Here is an 18,007-nt window from a genome sequence, read left to right on the forward strand (position 1 = left end):
AGAGTAAAGGAGGGAAATGAAAGGTGAAAAAAAAAAAGGGGGGGGGGGGGGGAGGGGAGAAGGGCAAAAAGCTCGTCTGCATTCTTACGGAAAAAAAAACATCAACGCGTTGTCTTACATCTAGCTACCAACCAGCACATCAGTGTACCCCGTCGGCTAAGTACTGGGAGTTATTTCTTTTAGAAGCGACTGAACTTGGAACCTACTTAGTCCCAGTGTAGTGGTCTCCGTAAAGGAAGGTCCTGCCTGCCGCTATAAAGCCCCTCGTACGTGTGTCAGCAATGAAATACGGCGGAGTTGATGATTCTTCGATCGGTGATATACATATCACAGCATTTCACACATCTCCAATTACTGCTCATCCATGTCTTTACTCATTCCAGTTTGAGGCCATCTATTTTGGGTGCACCAGTTAAAGCTATGTACATTGAACACCCACAAACAACCAACTCATCCACTCATCCACTCATTATCGAACTACCTATTACATAGAAAAAGTACATATACAGTATATACTTTTGACATTTTTTTTGCATACTTGCCCCCTTCACCTTGGCATGTTCCTTTTTCTCTTCCTTCCCTTTTTGGTTTCCCTACGCTACCTACCGACTCTCCCATTCTATGCCCATCCCCTCATCTAGGTAACTACGCACTCTTTGTCTCCCCTGTCGTCGTCGTCGTCCTCGGCTTTCTCTCCCACCCAGTCTTCAACAACCTCCCCACCTCAAAAACCGGCAACGGATGCGCCTCGGTATTAAACACGACCTTGTCCAGCGGCAACAGATCCTCCGGACTGAACAGCAAATAAAAGTACTTGAGCGTCTCCGCCATCCAGAAGCTCTCCATATTATCCTTGATCACAGGCGGTATGACATTTGCATTCGACAAGCTCGTAAACCCGCCGCCATCTTCGACAGCAGTGTAGTTGACAAACGACTTGAACATGTCCCATCCCCACTCGCGGTACTTGACGTCGCCCGTGATGCGGTACATGTAGAAGAGGGACTCGACCGTTTCGGGCCGTTGGAGGTTATGAGCGTCCATTTGGTGGACTTCGTAATCTTTGCGCCAGGTCGCGTCAGGGCCGGCGGGGTCGTCGAAGATGGAATCGGGCGGGGAAGTGTGCGAGGAGGACTCCGGCAAGGGGTCGGAGGGGATCTTAAAGTAGGTGATTTCTGCGGCGAGACCCGTCGCCATGTACCGGTACATGCCCCAGCACGTCTGCATCAGCTCGCGGGCGAGCTTCATGTCGGCCTCGCGTTGCTTGTTCCAGAAGCCGGGCTTCTTGCGGGCTTCGCGCTCCGAAAGGCCTTCGGTGGCGGCGAGGGCAATGGTTCCCGGGAGGAAGCAGACGAGGTGGTCCATTTTGGGAGACAAGTTGCCCTCGAGACCCGAGGGACGTTCGCCGACAATGGTGAACCCGCTGTTTTCGGTGTAGGTGACTAAGTGCTTGCGGATGCCCTGGAGAGCGTCGTTCCACATGTCTTGGTAGATGGGTTCGGCCTTATGGGTTTGCAGGTACTGCTTGATCAGGTATTCGTAGTAGGAATCGCCGCGCGAGCCGAGCCGGATGTTTTGGGTATGGAAGTGGCCGGTGCTGGGCTGGATGAAGATGGGCACGAGGCCATCGGGGGCTTGGTTGTCGTCTATCACTTTCATGACCTTTTCGGAGCGATCCCAAAAGTCCTTTTCGCCTGTCAGGTTGGCGAGGTACTTGAATTCGAGCTGGAGGGTGGTGGCTTCGGCGGTGGAAGAGGCACCCATGTCGGCGTGCGAGGGCAGGCCTTGGAATTTACCGAGGTTGACACTGGCGTAGGGAATGCCAGAGGGCGTGTCGAAGGCGGACATGAGGCGGTCGGCGAGGTCGCGGGCCTTTTCGAGGTAAAGGTCCTCACCGGGGGCGCCCACGTCGTCATCGGAGATGGGCGCTAGGTTCGGGTACTCGGTGCTGAGGTAGTAAGCCGACAAGAGACCGCCCATCATGCGGATGGTCGTCTCAAAGGTGTTGACATCTTGATCCTGGTCCCAGGTCAACGACTTGGAGATCCACTCGCGAGCATGAGTAACCCGCGAGGTCAAGTTCATGATCATCAAGGTATCTAACGAATCAATAATGATCCAACCCAAACCCTTGGGGGCCATGTTCCGGCCCGTCTTGGACACGGGGTGAAACTCGTCATAACCTAGTCACAAGTTAGCTTTACCCTATAGTCACAACACCAACCCTTCTTCAGAGACATACCCCAGGCATATCTCTCATAAGCATCCCAACTCAGCTCCATAGCCTCAACAACCCTCTCCCTCCTCTTCAACCAATCCGCCTTACTCCTCGCCTTTGTATCCGAGCTCAACCACCCCCAATCGCCCAGCTTCGCCCTGGCTCGTTCATGATGCTCATCAAAGAAGCCCGTAAACCACAACAGCCCCAGCACCACCAATATAAATAACCCCAACACCCTCTTTTTCCTCAACAGCGGCCTAGGTCTCGCTCCTCCGGGGCCATATCCATACGGCTTATCCTTGTACATGGGTAACGACCTTCGATCCGGGTTTAGGAATCCTCCGACTTTATCTTGTACTCCCCCTAGCACTCCTCCTGCTCCTGCTACTGGTCCAGCCCGTTGACGGGTAGCAGCAGCCCACAGTCGATCTTCAGCTTGGCGCGCCGGGTCCGTAAACGACGGGACGTGTCGTGGGATCGAAAAAGAGGCCATGTCCCCTCCTTGTTCGTATTCTTCTTCTTCTACTTCTGTGTCTTCCTCGTCGTATGTCTCTTCCGCAGCAGCAGCAGCAGCAGCAGCTGGCAGTAAGGTGCCCTGCTCTAAATCCGACTGTGACTGGCTCTGAAAGGCAGTGTGGTCAAGCGCCCTCTTGACTTCCTTTGCGGCGGCTTCGACGGCGTCGCGGGTGCGTTCAGCGGCCTGCTCTGCGAATTCGGCGGCTTTGGCAGCGGTCTCGACAGCCTGCTGGGCGGCTTTCTCGGCACGGTCGCGGAACTCGGTGGCGGCAGTGGTGGCGGTTGCGCGGAGGATGTTGATGGCGGCAATGGTACCGGGGCGGTTGAGGGAGAGGTTGTGGAGGTTGAATGGATCGCGGACGCGGTTCATTGAGGAGGAGGTACCCTGGAGGGGAACTGAACCGTTGGCGCTATAGAGGTAGTTGGGGCAGTTTCATTGGGGGACGGCAATGTCTTGGTAGGTGCCCGTGGTGCTGTTAGTGCACTTTGGGTCTTGAATGGTGCTGGATTGAGACAATGGATTGGAATCGCCACGGTATTAGTTCTTGGTCATTAGGTAGGTAAAGGCAGGTATGGATTAAGCAAGAGCTGGCAATTGTATAAATTGGAATAGATGGAAGGTATTCACATGCGAAAGGGAGCAGCAGTCTCTCAAGTTAAAGGCACTTTGAAGGATTTCCCCCGAACTTTGTATTTCCCAAATTTGAGCGGTCAAGCTGCACAAGGAAGGAGAACTGCGGCGTGGACCTAGCATGGAGCTGTGCTTCCATCCCTTCCATTACATCCGGGCGCTCTTACTTCCACTTCTGGAAGTGCCTGACATGTCTTTGCACATGTACCTACATAGGGGTTGTGTATTTATAACCTGCCAATAGTCAGAGGTACTTTCACCAGCCGAATGCAGAAGTTGTGGTGATTGCTTTCATATCAGCCCGAGATAACGAGAATCATGCAAGAAACCAAGAACCTTGCTGACCTCTTACACTACACAGTATGTACACTACGCCAAAAAGGACAGCTTGAGCTTGGACGCGTCAAGTTCCCTTGCGACGTCGTGGGGCCCCGCTGTTTGTAGTGTAAAGGGGTCAGGGTTAAGAGCGTGGTACTTTGCTAGGGTTGGGTGTGTGATCAATTACTCCCGGCGGTCTCACAAACTTCCATTTCTAATGGTTGGCGTTTATGTATTGAGGTATGGTGGAATGTATGAAGGGTATGTTTTTCATGTATATGACCATGGATGAAGAAATATTAACCTTCCAAGTTGAAGTGTACGTGAAGAACAGGTGAACAACCACAATACCTCTAACTTTAAGTTACAACCCCTTATCTTATCACCCTCTCCCGTCCCGCTCACTAACACCGTCCGTAACAATTGAGTTCCACATTCGGTAACATCCCAATTTCTCCCCCATCCTTCACCACGCTTCACCACTGCACCGGCAGACCGCCCACCATCTCACCATCTCACAACCACACACCTCACCATCCAAAGCACTCTTGATCAAAATGTACTCCCTGGAAATCCAAAACTACCCCCACCTCACCCCCTCCGAATTCGCCGAGGCCGCCCACCACCTCGACCGGCGCTACAGCCAAGCGACCCTCGGCCCGCTCCGGCGCCAATGGAAGCTGCGCGTGCGCTCGGCGCTCAACACCCACTTTGTCTCTCCTTCGGATCCCGAATACAGCACTTTTATCCAAATCACGAGACCGCTCGAGGTCAATCTGGATGATGATGGGTTATCCGAGTTTTTGGATAATTTGAGTTTTTCTGAGAGGCCAGCAGCGGTAAGGGGGGATGAGGGGGAGGGGGAGGGTGTGGTTGGTGTGAGTGAGGGGATGGAGGTTGAGGATGATGATGATGAGGTATGTTTTCTTAATACATATAATGGGTTGAAGGGGTATGGGAGATGCTGATATGGGGATTTGGGAAAAAGGCCATGGTTTTGCCTTTTAAACAACAACAGCAAAAGACAAGTTATGGCTACGTCACATACGAAATACACCTTCACCCGACATATCAAGCACCTTGTCTGTGGTTTTCACTAAACGGACTGCCTGTGGATGAACCGGCCTTCAACATCGACACCGTCTTTCGACGGCTTGTACCCGATCAGTTCAAAGATGGACTTCGCCGCGCGGGTTCCGTGGGTGGTATCTCAGCTGATGTAAGTTTTCTCATCTCATCTCATCCCGTTCTTTGTATTTGTATCTTGCGATTTGAGTGGGTTCAATCTTCTCGCTGTTGGAAAACACCAAAAAGTTAACCAGGGCTGAACTCCTTTTCTCGCTCTTTGTGACTTTGTTATGAAACCTATATGAGAAGAACAAGGAGAGAGAAAGAGAGAAGAAGAAGAAAAGGTGCCTGTACTAACACACGAATGTCCCTTCTTTTGAATTATTTCGGCCATATAAACAGTATCATCCCATCACAGGCCTTCCCACCTTCTTCGTCCACCCATGTCTCCTTGGCGAGGCCATGTCGACGTTTGACAATGTCTCGATCGAGAACTACCTGATGGTTTGGCTTGGACTCGTCGGCGGCTGTGTCAGCCTTTGGATCCCCAAGGAAATGGCCTTGGAGCCTTCTTCCGCCTAAAGGAAGTGGGAGTAGCGCGGCGTATGTTGTACATGCAGCTAGCGGCGCGTCTTCTGCATTGTCCTTCGAGAGGGCGATTTTTTTTATCCATCCGCTTCATTGCGCCTTCATTTTCGTCGTCCTTCTCCACCGCGAGCTGGTATCTTAAACAGGAAGCAAATGCCATAGTGGACACCCATCAGTCCTCGTCGCTGTCTTCCTCCATAGCAACATCCGAATCGCTCTCCTCCTCTTCTTCCTCCTCCTCGCGTGGCCGCTTCGTTCCCCGGTTTTCCTCTGCCGGTGTGGTTGTCTCCGTCCCGGGAGGCTTGGCTGGCGAACCTTGTGGTGCTGGACTCTCGGTATTCGTAGTAGGGGCGCCTGGTACTGGGGCACTGAAGATGCTCTGTTGGACGGTGGTGAGGGCCACGGCGGCGGCGGCCTTGGGTGGCACGAGAGTACCGTCGAGTTTGGCGATGATGTTGGAGCGACCCTTGGCGTAGGTGATTTTCTAGGCAAACCCGAGTTAGCATGTGAAGAGCTACCGCTGAAATATTCACCCCAAGAAGTCCTACCATTTTCCTGCCCAAAAACTCCATGCCGTCAAGTGACCTCATGGCCTGTGTTGCTGTCTGAATGTCCCGGTAGACAATGTGTGCTTGCCCGCGCATCTTCATGGTCTTGAGAGCGACAACATCGAGGACGGGGCCATAGGTGGAGAAGAGCATGTACAGTGCTGTGCGAAGGTCGTCCTTTTGGATCTTGGCTGAGGGGAGGTTCGTGACGTAGAGAGTCTGGTTTGGCGGGTTCGAGACCACCTTTTGGGGGAGGCCCGCCGGGGGAGCAATACGCGTAGCCATTGCCGCGTAGGAATTCGAAAGCTGATGTTGTTGGTGTTTGTATAATGCAGGCTGTCAATTGTCGCGTAGATTTTCAGTATATCGTAGACGCCTCGTGGGAGGGGTGAATGTCTCGTCGTCGTCGCTCGGGTGTATGTATGATGTTCGGTGATCAATGAAGAATAATCCAAGTCGCGGCGCATGCGACGTCGACAATTCGGTTACTGGTCCAAAAATTGGAGACAGCGGCCAGCCTACGAACAATTGAATCGGTGCAAACCCCACGGGCGTGGGTGCAGCTCGTTCCAGTTCCAGGTGGACCAGCCCCGGCCGGCAGCACGCTTGGCGGCGTCACCCACCCGCAGCCAACCCCACTACGCTGCCGCAACGGTGCCCCTGGAGCCTGGCGGTCTGACCTCATTTCAGGCGTCCAGCCCGCTGTAGTTACGGAGCTCTCCCGCTCCCCGTTCCCGGGCACAGCCTCCCCTTTCCACTTACAACATCCGGCTCCGACACCACCGAACCAAGACATCACTCTCCGTCATCACCGTCCCCGATTCCGAGCGCGGTAGTAGAGAGCTATACTCCTATCGCATATCCTACACTTTACCAACCTCACAACTCACAATGGCTGCTCCCGAGGTCCACCATCTCTTCCACCACCCCATCGCCGACCACTCGTTCTCGGCCGATCGCCAGACCTTGGCCATTGCCCGCGACACCCAGGTCGAGCTCTACGGCAGAGTCGGCAATGCCTTCAAGCTCAAGGATGAGCTCAAAGGCCATGACAAGCTTGTCACCAGCGTCGACATTGCCCCCAACACCGGACGTATCGTGACCTGCTCTCAGGGTAGGCCCCCCTTTCGCAACCCAGGCACCCATAATTCCACCATCACATCACAGCCAACTAAACTAACAACCAACCCCAACTCACAGACCGCAACGCCCTCGTCTGGGAACCTTCCCCCACCGGCTACAAGCCCACCCTCGTGCTCCTCCGCATCTCCCGCGCCGCCACCTTCGTCCGCTGGTCTCCCTCGGAAGCCAAGTTCGCCGTCGGCTCCGGCGACCGCGTCATCGCCATCTGCTACTTTGAGGAGGAAAACGACTGGTGGGTATCCAAGCACCTGAAGAAGCCGATCCGGTCCACCATCACCTCCGTCGCCTGGCACCCCAACAGCGTTCTTCTTGCTGCCGGTTCCACCGATGCCCACGCCCGCGTCTTTTCCGCCTTCATCAAGGGCACCGACCAGCGTCCCGAGCCGAGCCCCTGGGGCGAGAGATTGCCTTTCAACACGGTCTGCGGCGAGTTCCTGAACAACTCTGCCGGATGGGTGCATTCTGTTGCCTTCAGCCCGAGCGGCGACGCTCTGGCGTTTGCGGCGCATGACTCCTCCATCACCGTCGTCTACCCCTCTGCGCCCGAACAGCCGCCCAAGGCGGTGATCAGCATCAACACGCAGCTTTTGCCCTTTATGAGCCTCTTCTGGAACGGAGAGACGGAGATCATTGCTGCGGGTTACGATTGCGAGGCCTTCCGCTTCCAGGGCGGCGAGCAGGGGTGGCAGCTGGCGGGCACGCTGGAGAAGGCCAAGGCTGGAGGAAGACCGGGTCTTGGTGACGAGGACAGAGAGGAGTCTGCGCTGAACATGTTCAAGCAGATGGATCTCAAGGGGAAGGTCAGCAAGGATGATACCATGTTGAAGACGGTGCATCAGAATACGGTTACTATGTTGAGGCCTTTTGAGGAGAGTGGTGGACGGGTGACCAAGTTTAGTTGTGAGTGTTCCCCATTTTTACATAATCTGTGGTTTCAGAAATTATTGATGCTAACTTGACACAACAGCGAGCGGTGTCGACGGCAGAGTCGTCATTTGGCACACCTAGATTTCTTCTCCATGAAAGAGGGTATAGCCGCACACCTATGGAAGCAAAAAGCCAAGCAAGCGAAGCGTAGCAGTTAATGTTAATAGAGCAAGAATGAATGGCCGATAATGAATCAGATTCAAATTCAAGATCGATCATTGTCAGTTCAGCGGGTAACTTTCCCGGTCTTTGATTTCTGCCCTATCCGTGCTTCCCGGTCTCCGCGAAAGAGATTGATTGCCCATCCATCATTGTATAGAACCCATCATGTCACTTATCAACAGTGAGCTATCCGTTTGTCATGACCGCCCGGCCGATACCGCAAGATATGTATGTGTGAATCAGACACACAGTCAAGAACAAATACAGGTTCAATACATACAAAGCGATTCATTGACTACCGATTGTGGCTTGCTGGACGCATTCCGATTTGCGGGAGGCTTGTTGATGACTTCCATAAAAGGCTTGTAAGAGACCTAATAACCGGCGGCAGGAGAAGTGCATGCTGTTAACATTCATGCCCATCTCATTGTTTTGTCCATGTCAATTATTTATTTCATGTCCTTTCGCTCCCCATCCAGACTTCATCTTCAATAGCAGTTTACCATAAGTAATCAGCCGTCCGTCACTCCGTCCCTTTCATCTATCCAAACAACTTACAGCTTACTTCTCTTTGCCTCCATCTTCCCTGCCTACTTTCTCTGATTTGAAAAGCAGCGTCACAAGCCAAACAACAACAAACTGAACCATGGATCACAACAGTTCCTACTACTACCCATCCAACCACCCCCAACACCCTCTGTACTTTAATCCGGCATCTCCAGTTCATGCTCCTCCTGCTCCTGGTCGTCCAGAACCAGAGGAACCAAAAGACTACCACCACTACGCTCCAGCATCGCCAAGCGACTTTATCTACAATTCCTCTGTCAACTTCTCTGCCAACGGCACCGCCAAAGCCACAGCTAGCACTAACATCTTTGATCGTCCCTCCCGCCCTTCTGCTTCTTCTTCTTCTCGTTCTTTGTTCTCTGTCTCCAACGAGGCGGTACTTGGTTATCCACCTGCGGGAGTAGAGTACAGCGGCGGCGGCCCGTCTACTGGGGCTGTGGAGCAATCGGTTTTGGATTACTTGGAGGTACCTGGGGTACTGGCATCAAGTCTACAGGAACCAAGTATACCACAACCAAGTCTACAGCAACCAAGTATACCACAACCAAATCTACCACAACCAGCACCAGGTTTTGAGGAGCATCGACGTCAGCGTCAGCGGCAATCAACAATGAATATGGGGCCGGGACCGTCAAAATCGATACCCCCTGCGTTGTCGTTGGGTGCTGAAAGAGGGAGTAATGCTAGTTCCAGTGAGGAGACGGTGGTTATCAAGCGGGAGGAGAAGGAGGAGGGATCATCAAGTTCGGTTCCTTGGGTGTCGATACCGTTAGGGCAGAGGGTGAAGAGGTGGGAGCCACGGGTGCCACGGGTGCCACAGGGTAAACAGGGAAAGCAGGGAAAGCAGGGAAAGCAGGGAAAGCAGGGAAAGCAGGGAAAGCAGGGAAAGCAGGGAAAGCAGGTGGAAGGAGATGTGGGGACGGACAATGGGATCAGTGGTAGTAAGACTTGGGAAGAAAGGGGGGATGGGGTGGTGGGGAGGATGATGCCGCCGGTGGTGCATAGTATGGGTGGGGGTGTGGGCAGTATGGAGATGGGAATGGGAATGGCACCAATAATAATGCCAAAGATGGGTCTGTTCAAACCCATCAGGTGGGATGGACCGTCTTCTTCTTCTGCTTCGAAGTCGAAGACTAAAGCGAGGAGGGTACGTGCCTGGGAAACCATGGAAGAACAATATGGTGATGTTCATCTCCGACGAACTCTTGAAAGCCAAAATCGACACAGAAACAGAAACGAAAGCAGCAACAGAGACCTAAACGACGAAACCGAAGACGAAAAAGGTTCTGACGCCCCCATCTCTCCCCATTCTCGCTCCCCAAAGAGACTCAAGACCTCCTCCCAATCAAGATACACCTTTCGTCCAGGTCCAGGTCCAGCAGAAACAGTCCCAACCATCAAAATAAAGCAAGAACCAGGCCTCTCACCTCCACCATCCGCTGTTTTGGGTCAGTTTCCCATATATGATTCCTTCGATTCCGCCCCAAGCAACAACAGTGGCTATGAATCCTCCGGTCTATATGACGATTTACCTTCCTCGCGAAGTATCAGCCCCTTGACTCGGGTTCCGACACCTCGTCGTGTGCTGTTCACTACTACTACTCCGAACCGGATCATGACTGGAACTAGAGAAACGGCCCAGCCTTCATTGAGGGCGGTGAGTAAGCAGTTGAAGAAGAGGAATCGGGAGATGGCGCTGGGTCAGGGTCAGGGTCGGGAGGATAATCGAGAACTGAGTCGGGAACCAAGAAAGAAACGAAAAGGAGAGGGTTGTTGGGGTTTACCTGGCGGTAGTCAAAGACAGCAGACTCACGATACTTCACTACAGCAGCAGAATAATCGAGGATCTTCCGAAGAAAGAGAAAAAGGCTGGACGACAACCATCTCAGCAGGCAGCAGTGAAGAAGGGGAAGTAAGCAGTTACTGTGAAAACGAAAACAGTTATAGCTATAGCTGTGGTCAACAGGAAAGGGATAGGGATGACGCTGCTGCTGCTGCTGCTGCTGCATCAAGTAATAATGCCCTTTCTTATACCGATCAAGAAGAAGAAGAAGAATGGTGTCGCCCTTTTTCATTTTCATCATCATCGTCGTCATCGTCGGCCGCACCCGTCTCTTTTGAGACGTCAGCGAGATATGATCATGTATCGTCGGCTTCGCAGGAGAGAAGAACAGAAGAAGAAGGATACCGGCAAGCTATTATACAAATGGTGCAAGACACTTGTCTTGAGGCTAGCAAGAGGTATATCAGGGCTCATTGCGTGAATAGGGGGGCCCGTGATGGGGGCGGTACCTCTGTCCTGTCTCGTAGGTCCGAAACTGGGACTGCTCGCAAGGCAAGAAGAAGGAGGCATAAGCTTAAATCCCGTCAGGCCTCTTCCTCTTCCTTTTCATCCTCCTCCTCCTCACCAGCACCAGCACAAGTACCTTCACGACAGCGACGCAAAGGTAAAGGTAAAAGCAAACGACAAACCCGAACCAAAAAGCAAACCACCACCACCACCACCACTCCTCCTCCCTCCGCGTGTTCTTCATCTTATCAGCAACCTCCCCCCGAAATCCACTTGAAAGACTCCCTCCTCCCCAACGTCTCCCAAATCTGCACCCTCCTCTGGTCGCGCTCGCAGTCTCTCCGACTGCACGACACCGACAGCATCGAGCTACATACCGCGCGAAACATGTACTGGCTTTTATCGTGGGCGGAAACCGTCGCTTTTGCTGTTCTTCCACCTGCTTCTTTCACTTCCACTTCCACTTCTACTTCCACTTTGACTGCCTTTACCGTCCCAGATCCACACCCAAACTCAAACCCAGAGCCAGATCCATTCGATTCAACTACAACCACATCAGTCGGTTCCTCGTTTCCCGGTTTTGGTGTGTCTTCTTCTTCTTTTTCTTCTTCTTCTTCTTCGTCTTCTTTGCGGCAGAGGAAGAGGGACAGGGACAGAGACTGGGAGTGGGAGTGGGAGGGTTTCGGGGAGGGGGTGAGTGAGGATGATGGGTATTTATGGAGGAGGGGAAAGAATAGTGAGGAGGAGGAGGACAAGGCTAAAGGAGAGTTTGAGAGCAGAAATGGGAGAGTCGCCAGGGAACAGCAACGGATAGAAGAAATGATAAAGAGGGTGTTTGACGAGGGAGGCATGCTTTGTGAGTTTCTGGGGTATGGGGAGGGGGTGGAGAGGTTGGGTAGGGTTAGGGAGTTTTATGAGTTTTGACTTGCGGTCTTTTGGGTAGTATTTCTGGTCAAGGATGGGATTTGGATATTGAGAATTGGATAGAAGAGGCTTTTTAAATACATGTTAAAAGATCGTCAGTGTGGTAAATGAAGATACTAGCCTGATGAGCATGTGTACTTCCCTTCGGGGCATGGTCCACAACGTGTTTGCCTCGTGGCTTGTTTGGTTCCTGGTGAGGAAAAGGAAACATGTCTCGTGCTGTGATTTGATAGCTTCTTGTAAGGTGTATGGTATTCCTCCAGGACAATACGTCTTGTCTGGCTTCAGTTGTTCTGGGTCAAGCTTGATGGGCCTGGTGGGCTTGGCGTGTGTGACCCTGGTTGACTCTTGTTGAAGACAAGTGTGGGTGTTATCGTACAGATCTTGATACCCTTAAGTAATGACAGTAAGGAATCGATAAGGTAGCCGGGAAGAGCGGGAATAAAATAACCAAAGAGAAGCCCATAGGGACGGATATCGAGACAAAAAAACAAAAACAAAAAAGGGGGCGCGGTTTATCGGGCACTGAAATTGGGATGGTCCACAAAGCACCTATCCAATATTGCCATGATAACCTCAACTGAGGAAGAGCTGAAAAAAGATGACCCCACTGGAGCCCACTCGATAACCCCACAACCCCACGGCGGGTAGTCGAACGCTAAGAGCGCTGCCCTGAAGTGGACCTGTCCGGGGCATGGTTGGCGGGATCCCGGGCCTTGTTACAGTGGATGTGGTTCCCCCCCCAGAATTCCCAGGCAGGGCGATTCCCCGGAAGGATGGAAATGTTCAGTTGGTTGTTCTTCATTTTTCAAGATGGTATCATCTTCGACCCCCCTTCCTTGGACCTTGTCTTTGTCACCAATGAGAGACGGACTCGCTCACCGATCACTCGCATTCCCGTATGTCCGTCCATGTTACATCCAGAAATGACCCCACGGACCGTCACCCAACAGCCCTGAGGCCGGCCGGGGGAATGATAAGCACTTCTCTTCCTGTTGTGGTCACGGCTATGTGCTACAGTAGTGTCAGGTAGTGTAAGCTTAGCTGACATTCGATGACTGCCCCTGCCTCTTTTTTTCTTTCTCTTTTTTTAATTTCTTTTTTTTCCTCTTTCTCACTCACATATTGTCCAAGTTGAATCACTACACACAACAGCCCGGACTGTCACGCGACCACAATCCACTCACCAAATCCTCCATCTCACCCGGCGACGATAGGACGAACGGTTGTGATAGGGACGCGATGATATTGGGCGCGTATCTGGTGAGAGGATGAGACCTTTACAACCTGACCAGTCGCCTTTCAACCGACAATAACGACAACAACGGAAGCATGAAACCCAAAAAGCGAGACACCATGCCCAGCGACATAGAAATGGCCGCTTACGGCAGTAGAGGTGGAGATTCCTTCGGCCAGGGAAGTTCATGGAGTTTCCGGGAACCCTTCGCAGTCGGCCGCGTCCCGACATGGGCACGCGCTCGCCATCGCCAAGAACCGAGGTTGCGAACATTCCTCGACTCGTTCAAACGAGACCCGGTCCGCCGGATATCAACACATGGCATTTATGCCCAGAGTCATCCTGATCAATACCAAGCAGCCGACTCCTCGGATGAACCTCCGACCGAGCAGAATCATGGGAGCCATTACTTTGACCTGCACGCCGCCAACGTCAGGACGGCAAACACGGGTCTGGCCCGAGAGCTCAAGGGGAGACACTTGCAGATGATTGCCATTGGTGGTTCAGTTGGTATGTCTTGTACAACACCTTACATGAAGACATGACTGACCAACATCAGGTTCCGGTTTGTTCGTGGCCTCGGGCAAGTGTCTCTACCTAGGAGGTCCGGCCGCGCTCATCATTGCATATGGCTTTGTGGGTGTCATGCTTTGGTGTACTATCCAAGCTCTTGGTGAACTGGCCGTTGCTTTCCCCGTTGCCGGTTCCTTCTCGTCATACTCTACAAGATTCCTTGATCCAGCGTGGGGTTTTGCCATGGGGTGGAAGTAAGACACTGACCCCTGAACTTTGATGATATATCGAACCTGACTAACCTCACCCCCAGCTATGCCCTCCAATGGTTGACAGTCCTACCACTCGAACTCATCGCAGCTTCCATCACCATCGGCTACTGGAACGACCAACTCAACAAAGCCATCTTCATCACCATTTTCCTAGCAACAGTCATCATCATCAACCTCTTCGGTGTCAAAGGCTATGGTGAAGCCGAATTCGTCTTTTCCATTGTCAAAATCGCCGCCGTCACCGGTTTCATGTACGTACATCCCCTTCTTATCCTCTCCAAAGCTCTCCCTAACAATACCAGCATCCTCGCCGCAGTCATCAACATCGGCGGCTTCGACGATCCCCAAGGCAACACCGGCTACATTGGCGGGCGCTACTGGACCAACCCCGGCGCCTTTCACCACGGTTTCAAAGGTCTCTGCTCCGTCTTTGTCTCCGCCGCCTTCGCCTTCACGGGTACCGAGCTGGTCGGGCTCGCCGCCGCTGAAACCGCCAACCCGCGTAAATCCCTGCCGACAGCCATCAAGCAAGTCTTTTGGCGCATCACCCTCTTCTACATTGTCTCTCTCACCCTCGTCGGCCTTATCGTCCCTTACAACCACGAGCGCCTGTTGGGAAACATCTCCCACTACTCCGTCTCCGACGCCTCATACTCGCCCTTCGTTATAGCCATCGAGTCCGCCTCCATCCAAGTGCTACCGGGAATCATGAACGCCGTCATCCTCATCGCCGTACTCAGCGTAGGCAACTCGGCCGTCTTCGGTAGTTCCCGCACCTTAGCAGCCCTAGCCGACCAGCGTCAAGCGCCCCAAATCCTCGCCTACGTCGACCGCAAGGGCCGACCCCTCTTCGCCATCCTTTTTGCAGCTTTAGTAGGCCTCATCGGCTACCTAGCCGACCTGAAATTCCAATCCGACGTGCTGAACTGGCTGCTCGCCGTCTCGGGCCTTTCGTCCATTTTCACCTGGGGCTCCATCTGCCTCTGCCACATCCGCTTCCGCCGCGCCTGGGCCCGCCGGGGCCGGTCCCTCACCCAATTATCCTTTACAGCACAGGCAGGCATCACGGGGTCGTACGTCGGTCTTTTTCTAAATGTCTTTGTGCTGATTGCCCAGTTCTGGATTGCGGCGTTCCCGATTGTCACGTTTACGGATAACCAGTCGGCGGCCACCGCGTCGCCGAGTAAAGTGGCGCAGAGCTTTTTCTTGCAGTATCTGTGTGTGCCGATTGTGGTGGCGTTTTATTTGGTGTATAAGTTGTGGTTTAGGACCAAGATTGTCAGGAGTGATGAGATGGATTTGGATACGGGACGGAGGAGGGATGTGAATTTGCCCGTGTTGGTGATGAGGGAGAAGGAGGAGGTGGAGGGGTGGCCCGGGTGGAAGAGGGTTTATCGGTTTTTTTGTTAGCCGTTTCACTGGGATTATTTGGTCTGGAGTGGTTTGATTTGTCTTGGGTTTAATGGTTAGGAATACCCTATGTATGTCTGGGAGTTTGTGTTGGAGTATCTGGGAAGGATTTGTCGGGATTATGGGACTGGGATGGGATGGGATATGAAGCGAGGCGTTTAGAGTTTGGTCCTGTTGGGTTGGGAACGAATTTGCGATGGAATTTTCAACTTTGTCAGTTCAGTACAGTTTTGATGATACCATGGCCGGGGCTTGTTAGTATACACCACTTGTAACTGTAATGGCCATGAATGGAGAAGAATGAAAAGATTCGATAATTGGCTTTTTACCTCTTATGGTCACCTACGGCATCCATCTTCGGTTCTCGGGTAGTTTCGACTTTTGCCTGTAGCCACACCTACGCTGAATCCCGAACTCGAGTCAGTTCGGTTCCGTAAGACAACGGGAGGTACTCATACACCACCGTGTTCAATGAGTCATTCCATCTTAGGCTGGTAGGTATATTGGGGTATTTCAGATATGTGCTGCCAATTTCTGGAGGAAGGGGCGATGGTGTCTTTCTGTTTAGTACAGTTCAGTTCAGTTCAGTGGAAACTGCCCTGAGACAACCATCTACCGCACGACCTAGAGGTATGGAAAACCTGAAGGGCTGCCCTATCATGGAAAAAATAAATACGCGTACTGTAGGATTTGGAGCAGCTCCTGACATGACCACTAGGTTGTCTTGCTTGGCCATATCAACTTATTGTTCGTGATAATATAAAAGTCTAGTCTTCTCAACCGGAAAGGAACAGTCTACATAACATCTCCTTTACCAACAACACTCTCTATTGGTTTCCACCTTACCTATCTACCATCCAAGTCTACCGCCATAATCCCTCAATTTCTCTCCCTATACCTCTCCCCTTCCACCCCTTCCTCTTCCTCTCCCCCCTCCTCCACCATCTCCCCCTTCCTCCTTCCAAAACCCACCAAAGTCACCACCCCCAAACAAACAGCAAACATCCCTCCGGCCACTACAAACGGCAACCCCATCCACTGCATCCCATCTTTATTCCCCTTTTGGTCCTTTCCCTCCCCAAGTCTCAACCCAACACTAAACAACTCCGCAGCCACCGGCCTCCCCGCCGACGTAGCCGCATACGTAACAACACTAATAACCGTATACAGCGTCGCGCGATGGCGAGCATCCACGAGGTTGGTAATCAGACTGCGCAAGGGGACCGAAAGTGCCGCGCCTGCTGAGTAAAGAACTTCGCCTGAGGCGAGAAAGCTGACATTTGAAGAAATGGGGAGGGAAATGAATAGGCAACCGAGGGTGAGGAGAGTGGCGAAGGTGCGGGAGAGGAGGGCGTCTTTGGCTTCTTCGCCCATTCTTGCCCAGGGATATGGCGAGGAGTGGGAGAAGAAGGTGGATAAAGAGGGGAGGAGGAGGGTGAGTGTTAGGAGGTTGGTGAGGGCGCCGAGGGAGGGGAGGAGGGAGGCCTGTTTTGGATCGTTAGTGGTTAGTGGTTAAAGGCAAAGAAGAAACAAAAAGGAAAAAAAAGGAAAAAGAGAAGAAAAGAAATAGAAGAAAAATAGAAAAAGAAAAGTACGGAAAAAAGAAAAAAGAAAAAAAGTATAAGTGAGAGGTGTAGGTAGGTAGAAGACGTACCTTCCCCAAAGACCACCCCAGCCTTTTACTCGCATACTGAATCATCAACAACATTTCCGCCTGCTCGCCCATATAGTACAACCAGAAACAAAGCAACAGCAAAACAGCCTTGGGGTTCTGCAAAGTCCACGTCCCTGCCTCCTTTGCCTTTTCCAAGTACTCTTCCACAATCTGACTGACAGTCTTGGGCTTCGTGATCATTTCTGTTTCCGTTTCCGTTTCCGTATCCCCACTATTCCCTCCCTCTTCCCCTCCATCTCCATCTGCACCAATCACCAACTCACCAACCCCTATCTCCGAAGAGTCAATATCAGAAGAGGAAGGCAAAGTCTCTTGCACAAAAACAACAGCAACCACGTACCCCACCGCCTGAACCAAAAGACCAATCCACATGGCCAGCCACGCATCATCATAGGCAATCAAAGCACCGCCAATAGGCACAAAGAGAAACCGCGAGACGATGGACGCAGCAAGCAGGTAGCTGAAGAAGGTGGAGCGTTGCTCGGCGGGACAGACGTCGGCGATGAGGACATAGATAATACTGGTGAAGGTGGTGCTGCCTGAGCCGAGGAGTTGGAAGAGGCCGCCGAACCAGACGGCGCGGATGGGGAAGAAGGTGGGGAAGTAGTCTTTTTGGGGGTGTTAGTTTTGTGTATGAAATCGTGTATGAAAAGATGGGTAAGTAATGGGGAAGGAATAGGGACGAGAAAACGTACAGACGAGACGAACCCATGCTTCGTTTAGTAGACACCCGGATAAAGCGAGGAGCAAGACTTTTTTGCGTCCGATGCGGTCGGTCAGGATGCCCCAGGGGATGGCGAGGGCGACGGCTGGAGTTTTTGATGAGTGTTGTTAGTGTTGTGTTTTGTTTTGTTGGGTTGTGTGTAAGTGATCTAACGATTATGCAGCATTTTTCTTCTTATGTTCATGATATCCGACTGGTTTTATTCACTCTTCCATCTTCTCTGCCCTTTACCCTTCCCACCCTCTTCTCTCTCCCTCTCCGATTCTTCTTCTT

At 52.3% G+C, this 18,007-nt stretch overlaps 7 protein-coding genes across 7 annotated transcripts in view; 4 read left to right on the forward strand and 3 right to left on the reverse strand.

Moving 5' to 3' along the window:
- Positions 1 to 378: 378 nt before the first annotated feature.
- NEUTE1DRAFT_74512 (mannosyl-oligosaccharide 1,2-alpha-mannosidase) lies at positions 379 to 3,107 on the reverse strand (the record flags this gene model as incomplete). The annotated part of the gene is made up of 2 exons (XM_009858960.1): positions 379 to 2,183; positions 2,243 to 3,107. The coding sequence occupies 2 exons, from the start codon at positions 3,105 to 3,107 to the stop codon at positions 646 to 648; spliced, it is 2,403 nt and encodes an 800-aa protein (XP_009857262.1).
- Positions 3,108 to 4,243: 1,136 nt separating this feature from the next.
- On the forward strand, positions 4,244 to 5,133 carry NEUTE1DRAFT_93219 (uncharacterized protein; the record flags this gene model as incomplete). The annotated part of the gene is made up of 2 exons (XM_009858961.1): positions 4,244 to 4,603; positions 4,705 to 5,133. The coding sequence occupies 2 exons, from the start codon at positions 4,244 to 4,246 to the stop codon at positions 5,002 to 5,004; spliced, it is 660 nt and encodes a 219-aa protein (XP_009857263.1).
- Positions 5,104 to 6,175, reverse strand: NEUTE1DRAFT_126932 (uncharacterized protein; the record flags this gene model as incomplete). Its single annotated transcript, XM_009858962.1, has 2 exons — positions 5,104 to 5,826; positions 5,891 to 6,175. The coding sequence occupies 2 exons, from the start codon at positions 6,173 to 6,175 to the stop codon at positions 5,515 to 5,517; spliced, it is 597 nt and encodes a 198-aa protein (XP_009857264.1).
- A 532-nt stretch (positions 6,176 to 6,707) lies between these two features.
- NEUTE1DRAFT_119285 (uncharacterized protein) lies at positions 6,708 to 8,194 on the forward strand (the record flags this gene model as incomplete). Its single annotated transcript, XM_009858963.1, has 3 exons — positions 6,708 to 7,004; positions 7,091 to 7,933; positions 8,001 to 8,194. The coding sequence occupies 3 exons, from the start codon at positions 6,782 to 6,784 to the stop codon at positions 8,039 to 8,041; spliced, it is 1,107 nt and encodes a 368-aa protein (XP_009857265.1).
- Positions 8,195 to 8,768: 574 nt separating this feature from the next.
- NEUTE1DRAFT_134005 (uncharacterized protein) lies at positions 8,769 to 11,903 on the forward strand (the record flags this gene model as incomplete). Its single annotated transcript, XM_009858964.1, has 2 exons — positions 8,769 to 10,601; positions 10,656 to 11,903. The coding sequence occupies 2 exons, from the start codon at positions 8,769 to 8,771 to the stop codon at positions 11,901 to 11,903; spliced, it is 3,081 nt and encodes a 1,026-aa protein (XP_009857266.1).
- A 1,374-nt stretch (positions 11,904 to 13,277) lies between these two features.
- On the forward strand, positions 13,278 to 15,335 carry NEUTE1DRAFT_93228 (general amino-acid permease GAP1; the record flags this gene model as incomplete). The annotated part of the gene is made up of 4 exons (XM_009858965.1): positions 13,278 to 13,650; positions 13,700 to 13,907; positions 13,967 to 14,176; positions 14,228 to 15,335. 4 exons carry the CDS (start codon positions 13,278 to 13,280, stop codon positions 15,333 to 15,335), a joined length of 1,899 nt encoding a protein of 632 aa, XP_009857267.1.
- An 815-nt stretch (positions 15,336 to 16,150) lies between these two features.
- NEUTE1DRAFT_93230 (uncharacterized protein) overlaps positions 16,151 to 18,007 on the reverse strand; it is a gene marked incomplete at both ends in the record, with an annotated part of 3,186 nt that continues 1,329 nt past the window's right edge. Inside the window, 3 exons of the mRNA XM_009858966.1 lie at positions 16,151 to 16,820; positions 16,990 to 17,618; positions 17,706 to 17,819. Coding sequence (XP_009857268.1) covers positions 16,215 to 16,820; positions 16,990 to 17,618; positions 17,706 to 17,819 — 1,349 coding nt within the window. The remainder of the gene's footprint in view (positions 16,821 to 16,989; positions 17,619 to 17,705; positions 17,820 to 18,007) is intronic.

Source organism: Neurospora tetrasperma (assembly GCF_000213175.1).
Source record: "Neurospora tetrasperma FGSC 2508 unplaced genomic scaffold NEUTE1scaffold_81, whole genome shotgun sequence".
Lineage (NCBI taxonomy): Eukaryota > Fungi > Ascomycota > Sordariomycetes > Sordariales > Sordariaceae > Neurospora > Neurospora tetrasperma.